Source organism: Lolium perenne, chromosome 1, assembly GCF_019359855.2.
Source record: "Lolium perenne isolate Kyuss_39 chromosome 1, Kyuss_2.0, whole genome shotgun sequence".
NCBI classification, from domain to species: Eukaryota; Viridiplantae; Streptophyta; class Magnoliopsida; order Poales; family Poaceae; genus Lolium; species Lolium perenne.
The window spans coordinates 170,575,317-170,582,771 of NC_067244.2; the positions used below are offsets into that span (position 1 = coordinate 170,575,317).

Here is a 7,455-nt window from a genome sequence, read left to right on the forward strand (position 1 = left end):
CATATTGGGTAAACAAATTACAGTTGGGCAATTGACAAATAGAGAGGGCATGACAATGCACATACATGACATGATGAGTATTGTGAGATTTAATTGGGCATTACGACAAAGTACATAGACCGCTATCCAGCATGCATCTATGCCTAAAAAGTCCACTTTCAGGTTATCATCCGAACCCCTTCCGGTATTAAGTTGCAAGCAACAGACAATTGCATTAAGTATGGTGCGTAATGTAATCAATAACTATATCCTCGAACATAGCATCAATGTTTTATCCCTAGTAGCAACAGCACATCCACAACCTTAGAACTTTCTGTCAGTGTCCCAGATTTAATGGAGGCATGAACCCACTATCGAGCATAAATACTCCCTCTTGGAGTTACTAGCAAAAACTTGGCCAGAGCCTCTACTAACAACGGAGAGCATGCAAGATCATAAACAACACATAGATTGATAATCAACATAACATAGTATTCTCTATTCATCGGATCCCAACAAACACACATGTAGCATTACAGATAGATGATCTTGATCATGATAGGCAGCTCACAAGATCAGACAATGATAGCACAATGGGGAGAAGACAACCATCTAGCTACTGCTATGGAACCATAGTCCAGGGGTGAACTACTCACACATCAATCCGGAGGCGACCATGGCGGTGTAGAGTCCTCCGGGAGATGATTCCCCTCTCCGGCAGGGTGCCGGAGGTGATCTCCAGAATCCCCCGAGATGGGATTGGCGGCGGCGGCGTCTCAGTATGTTTTCTCGTATCGTGGCTCTGCATCGGGGTTTCGCGACGAAGGCTATTTGTAGGCGGAAGGGTAGGTCAGGGGGCCGCCCGAGGGGCCCACACCATAGGTCGGCGCGGCCAGGGCCTGGGCCGCGCCGCCCTGGTGTGTCGCCACCTCGTGGCCCCACTTCGTCTCTCCCTCGGACTTCTGGAAGCTTCGTGGAAAAATAGGACCCTGGGCGTTGATTTCGTCCAATTCTGAGAATATTTCCTTACTAGGATTTCTGAAACCAAAAACAGCAGAAAACAAAGAATCGGCTCTTCGGCATCTCGTTAATAGGTTAGTGCCGGAAAATGCATAATAATGACATATAATGTGTATAAAACATGTGAGTATCATCATAAAAGTAGCATGGAACATAAGAAATTATAGATACGTTTGAGACGTATCAACTAGCTAGCTGGTTTTACCTCTAGATGAGTTTTGCTTTGAGGTAGCTTAAGACAATCTTCTAGCAAGCAGATCAAGGCAATTCATCTAAACAAACAACGCAAGGTAATTCACTTAACAAGCAAATCAACACAAATCATCTCATCAAACTATTTAGAAAAAGTTTTTGTTCTCCTGATTTTTGCACTCTAGACATGTAAATGATGTTGCAAAAGTTGGGGCGTTACATTCACACAACTCGGTGCTTGGTAAGTTGTGGCAACTTCCTCCATCGATGATAACTTTGATGGACTTTCGTCCAATACCAGCACGGGTTTGGAAGATGTTGAACCGTTGGTTTTCTATAGCTTGCGATTATGTAGTCAACACCCTTGTGACCACAAGTGAAGGAGTTGGGTTGTTGTGGGTATACTTCATGGGTATGCCAACGACATGGGTATGCACATCGAGCCTACCAGCATTCTCCCGTTCATCTCACTTGTAAGTCGGGGGCCGCCGAACATGAACGCCGCGACAATCACCGCGCTTGTCGACCGGTGGAGGCCGGAGACGCACACCATCCACTTGAGGGCCGGCGAGATGACCCCTACTCTTCAGGATGTTTCCATGATACTTGTTCTTCCTATTCAGGGCGAGCCACTGTGTATGAACACATCTTCTGATGGATGGCGCGAGCAGATGGAAGGGCTTATTGGCATGGCTCCTCCGAAGCCACCAAATAAAAAAGATAGAGCTCCCGCCGGCGCAAATTACAAGTGGATCAAGAATAACTTTGGTCGATGCCCCGTTGGGGCCAACGAGGACACTGTCAGGGTATACACCCGAGTGTATTTGTGGTATGTCATTTCCAGGACTTTCTTTGCTGACAGTGGTGGGAAGTTGGCTCATTGGTGTTGGCTCAAGGCGCTGACGGTGTTGGAGCACCAGTGGAGTTGGGGAACAACGACACTTGCCTACCGTACCGTTAGGTAATGGGGAGGTTTAGACACAAGAAATTATGAGCAGGGATAAACTTCACACCGACTAGTCTGAAGACAGCTACCACACACAAACAACAACATGAAAGAGTTTGTCCTAAGGTAAGCAATAAAGCCTTATATCGCAAGGCCATCGTTAATTATTGTATCTAAAAGGTGAGCCATTAGGAATAGTGGGGCACCACGGTCTGGAGTTGAAGACGAAAGGCATCTCAATGATTTTGTTGTAATTTCCTTTTTGTTGAGGTGTTTTGTACTATTTGACATTTCTTTTAATGTCAGGTCATTTTTTTCGCAAAAAAAAGAATAGTGAGAATACATGGGTAATAATTTTGGAATCAAAGAACATGGAAATTTAATAAAAAATTGGAATCCAAGAACATCTAGAGGTGGAACGTCATTCGTATATATAGGATATATAAGACTTTGTAATAATTGATAGATGCCAATATTTTCTTAATCAATGGACAATCTCTTTTGTCAAAAAAGCCGAAGAATTTTCTACTGAAAAATGCCATATTATCATGACAAGTTTCTTTATTCAGTTTGGTATCCACATGTTGTATTATGCACTCAATCACTACTTGCAATAGACAAAACAAAAAAAAAATCTATTGTAGATCATGCCTTTTCATCTCTAGATGATGTTGGACTAATGGTTAACGACAAGGAGGTGTTCAATTGCATGGCGGTTGACCATTTAGTTGCTCCGAAAACCCTCACAATCCTACCATCTTTCTCTTTCCACTCAAGTGGCGATGTTTGGTTATGGCCGATGGGACAAGGAGGCGTGTCTCCATGGTTGACTCCTCGGTGTAGAGTGAATATATGCCCATAACCGCGAAGAAGGTGAAAAAAGCACAAAGGAGGAGAGAACATACCATTGATGGTGACTAGTGGGATGGACGTACCTTGGGCTCGTCATGGGTTGCTAGTATTATTGATGTAAATTAGTATTTTATTTCAGTGTGAGGCGGTTTGATAATGCAACATGGTGTGAATGTGATGTCCTTAATATTAGGTTTTTTGTACAACTGTGTGGGGGGTGATGATGGGTCGCTTAAAATGTTTTGGGCTAATAGGCTCTGGGTACATCGGTCTGGGCTAGCAAGGTGGTGACGTCGCACCATCCTGTTGGGCTGGGCTGGGCTGCTCGTGCCGTGGCCGCATTGGGCTTGGGCAGTCCCTCCGTCCGCGGCGCACACGTCTCCTCTTGTTGTCCGGCACGGCTTCTTCCACCCGTAGATTGATTTTCCATCCAACCGGGTCCCTTCCGTTCCACGCCAAGTATCTCTCTCACGCCCACGGTGAGCTGCCAACTCCAATTCTCTTTCTCGTTTCTATCGTCCAACTCCAACTCTAGGGTTTTACTTTCATCTACCTCGCCCCGCCGCATTGCTGCTGCTGCTACTCTACTTGCCGGTTCCCTCCCCCAAACCCTAACGGAAAGCCCTCTTCAGATTCAGGTCCGCCCACCCCCGCCGTCGTCCATGGCGCTGCAGTACGTGGAGGCGCAGCGGCTGGCGCGGCCGGACCTCGCCGACTGGTACGCCGACCTCGCCGACCTCTACCAGCGCAAGCTCTGGCACCAGCTCACCCTCAAGCTGGACCAGTTCCTCCAGATCCCGCTCGCCCAGGTACCTACCCCCAATCTCCACTTCACCCGATGCAGATGTAGGTACTCCTTAGATGCGGCGTCAGTCGCCACGCGTCCACTCATGTGCCCGTCACGCTATAATTCGATTTATTACAGCGCTAATTAGAACCGACTGATTTTGTTTGTCTTCACGGCAATTCGCGCCTGTTTCGTCTGCTACTCATGTGCCTGCTAGGCTACTATAATTCGATCTAGAGCGCTGATTAGAACTGACTAGTTTTTTTTTTTGTCTCCACGGCAATTCGCCTGCTACGCATGTGTCTGCTAGGCTATAGTTCGATCTAGAGTTCTAACTAGAACTGACTGGTTTTTGTCTCTACGGCAATTGCCCTGTTGTTTCTTCTGCAGACGGGCGACACGCTCATACAGCTCTACACCAACTTCATCGCCGACTTCGAGACCAAGATCAACCTGCTCAAGCTGGCCCAGTTCGCCGTGGTGGCCTCGCGCCAGTACGCCGACAAGGGGGCCGCCGTCGCCTTCCTCGAGGGGGTGATCGCCAAGCTCCGCGAGACGAGGGAGCTGCGCATCGACGAGCCCATCCTCCATGTCAAGATGCAGATCGCCGCCATCCACCTCGACAAGGGGACCCACAAGGACTGCAAGAACCTCCTCGAGGAAGGCAAGGCCACCCTCGACGGCATGACCGACGTCGACCCCACCGTCCACGCCAGCTTCTACTGGATCTCCTCGCAGTACCACAAGTCGCTCCAGGAGTTTGCAGAGTTCTACAAGAACGCGCTGCTCTTCCTCGCCTACACCACTGTCGGCACTCTCTCGGAGCCGTTCAAACTGGTCAGTTTTTCTCAGTTAACAACAACACCAATCGTAGTACAGAAGAAACCATTTTATCGAGTTCATATTTGTTTTAGTTTGAAGTCTGCCAGGGATGTTAATTCTACTGATGTTTAATACATATTGGCTTGCAACAGGACCTGGCATTCGATCTCTCTCTTGCAGCGTTGCTGGGGGACAACATCTACAACTTTGGGGAGTTGTTAGCTCACCCTATTGTAAGTATCTCTTGCCCTTTTTGTTTGCCAAATCAAGCATTGCGTGCTTGTGCATGATTTTCTTGTTCCCTGCCCCCATTATTGATGCGTTGGTAGTTTGTACTGCTTATGTCATCTGTTCCACTTGCTTCTGGATGCTGTTACATGTATCTTCCTGCATACTAGATCATCCTGACTGCCAAATAACAATTAATTTTGAATTCTACCCTTCAAGTAGCAAATGATGGATTTGGAGTTGCACCGTAACCGTGTGCCTTACATAGTCACATATTCAAATACTAGCACTATTAGTTGTTGAGTTATCATTGGCAACTGCGTCAATTGGTCTATGCAGTTACAGGCAAGCAATAATCTAAGCTGTGGAAAAGTTTGACAAAATAGTTGTGAAGTGTTTGTTTACAAATATACATGCACAATATTTACTTATCTACCAATATTTACTTATCTACCATGACTGTCAGTACAAAGAGTTCTTTTGGTTTGCGTAAATGTAGCAAACTAGGGAGAACCTTTTAGTTGGGCATGTAATTTGGATATACCACTACTATCACCGTGCAAGACTAGCTGACTCAAAAGAACATTAACACTGTTTCATCTAGATTTGAGTTAAACTTACTTACCTGAATGAAACTTCTTACGCCTGAATGTTGAAATTGCTCTTATTTGTAGATCAATAGTCTTACTGGGACCAAGGTGGAGTGGGTCTATCACATGTTGGAAGCATTTAACACAGGCAACCTAGTTCTTTATCAGGAGCTTTGCAGAGTCCACAATGCTGCTCTTAGTGCACAGCCTGCATTGGTGCAGAATGAACAAAAGTTGCTTGAGAAGATCAATATTCTGTGCCTGATGGAGATAATCTTTAGGTACTATTTCTGGGCCAGTACTTTTCAATATCGCCTCCATTTCCTATGTGTTTTTTACTAATGTTTTGTATTATTTGGCATTCTGTAGCCGGCCATCAGAAGATAGAACTATCCCATTAACTGTTATTGCTGAGCAGACCAAGCTTTCAATCAGTGAAGTGGAGTGTCTCCTTATGAAGAGCCTCTCGGTAATTCTACGTCCTACATTCTTCTGCCTCAAGATTTCCTTTTCATGTTCACTGAAACTTTCCTTCTGGATGTACCAGGTTTACATGTTCTTTGTGTATTTTGTCATATATAAATACCTCTTGTCTTATGCTTTAAGTATTTTGTGGTTGTGGAGTCAAAACCCAACTCATGTTTAGATGGTCAGTTGTTGTGGAATAGCAACGGTTTTAGTAGCTTGTGATGTGTGTCTTGATCAGTTCTTCTCTTCGCTTGTGATGTACTCCCTACGTTCCAAAATAATCAATGTGCTAGATTTGTCCTCAGTGAAACTTCTCTAAGTTTGGCCAAAGTCATTATAAAAAAATGTTTCAATATCCACAGCATCAAATCTATGGAGTATGAAATTTCATTGTATGATTAATGTAATAAAACTAAATTTGTGTTTTTGACGTTGATGTACTTTTCTACAAACTTGGTCAAACTTAAACTATTTTGACTTAGGACAAAACTAGAACGTTGATTATTTTGGAACAGAGGGAGTACTATTTAGGGTTTATTAAAAAAAACTCCCTCTGACCCAAATTAATTGACATAGTATATGGTTGCGTCAATTAATTTGGGCCGGAGGGAGTATTGAATTTTGATTGCAAATGCTTATAGTGTCTGTCTATTGTCTCATTACTTACCATCTGTTTCAGAATGATTGATGCTCACATCTGTTCCAGTGTTTGCTTCTAAAGTCTGTGTATCACATATCCACATGAAAATTTACATATTTCTTCTTTATTGTAGGTTCATCTTATTGAAGGAATAATCGATGAAGTTGAAAGCACCGTGCATGTCTCATGGGTACAACCCAGAGTACTTGGAATCACACAGGTGAAGGCATTGCGTGAGCGTCTCGACTCATGGATCGGGAAAGTGCACACCACGCTGTTGTCAGTTGAGGCTGAAACCCCTGATCTCGTTGCGGCATAACTTGGCAAAAAGCTTTTGCAATACGTTTTGTCGCTTTGGTTGTCAAGCAAGCAGCGGTGTAAAAGGAGAGATGTTCTGGCTGTGATCACTATTGAGAACCTGTTTGCCTTGGGCATCCTATTGATCTAGACTTGTGAACTCTTCGTTATCCTCCCAAGTCTTTACGTTGCAGGTTTCAATGTTGACAAAGTATCACGGATTGAAAATGCCATACTGGTAGGGGGTGTCCCTGTAGTTTTTTCAGTCGAATTTTACAATGTAATCAAGCGGATTGTCTTTATTTATCTTTCTCTTGTGTTACGTTAGACATGAATGCAGGAAAATCTTTGATTTTCGTGTTCTTTGAATAGCTGTGCCTAACTTTGAGCCTTGTTACTTCTGGTATGGTTTGGCTTTGCTACGGTTTCCTCAGTTGGTATTGATTCCTGAACCTATTCTGAAGCTATCGTGCTCTGCAAGCTTTCAACCAAATGCATTGCTACATCCTCAGGGGTTCAGCAATCAACAAATTCGATATGATTTACTCCCTCCATCCCATGAATTTTGTTTCAATTTTGTCTAAATTTGTGTTTATCTACAAATTATATAGCGTCTAGATACACATATATTTAG

At 44.3% G+C, this 7,455-nt stretch overlaps 1 protein-coding gene across 2 annotated transcripts; it reads left to right on the forward strand.

Moving 5' to 3' along the window:
- The first annotated feature begins 3,382 nt into the window (after positions 1–3,382).
- Positions 3,383–7,190, forward strand: LOC127312502 (26S proteasome non-ATPase regulatory subunit 13 homolog B). 2 transcript variants are annotated; one of them, XM_051343028.1, is made up of 7 exons: positions 3,383–3,468; positions 3,622–3,798; positions 4,167–4,613; positions 4,751–4,831; positions 5,501–5,697; positions 5,786–5,885; positions 6,658–7,190. In XM_051343028.1, exons 2-7 carry the CDS (start codon positions 3,652–3,654, stop codon positions 6,841–6,843), a joined length of 1,158 nt encoding a protein of 385 aa, XP_051198988.1. In that variant the 5' UTR covers positions 3,383–3,468; positions 3,622–3,651; the 3' UTR covers positions 6,844–7,190. The 2 variants fall into 2 exon arrangements, with proteins under 2 accessions (XP_051198988.1, XP_051198982.1); XM_051343022.2 differs by lacking the exon at positions 3,383–3,468 and having other exon boundaries at positions 3,510–3,798.
- Positions 7,191–7,455: the final 265 nt, after the last annotated feature.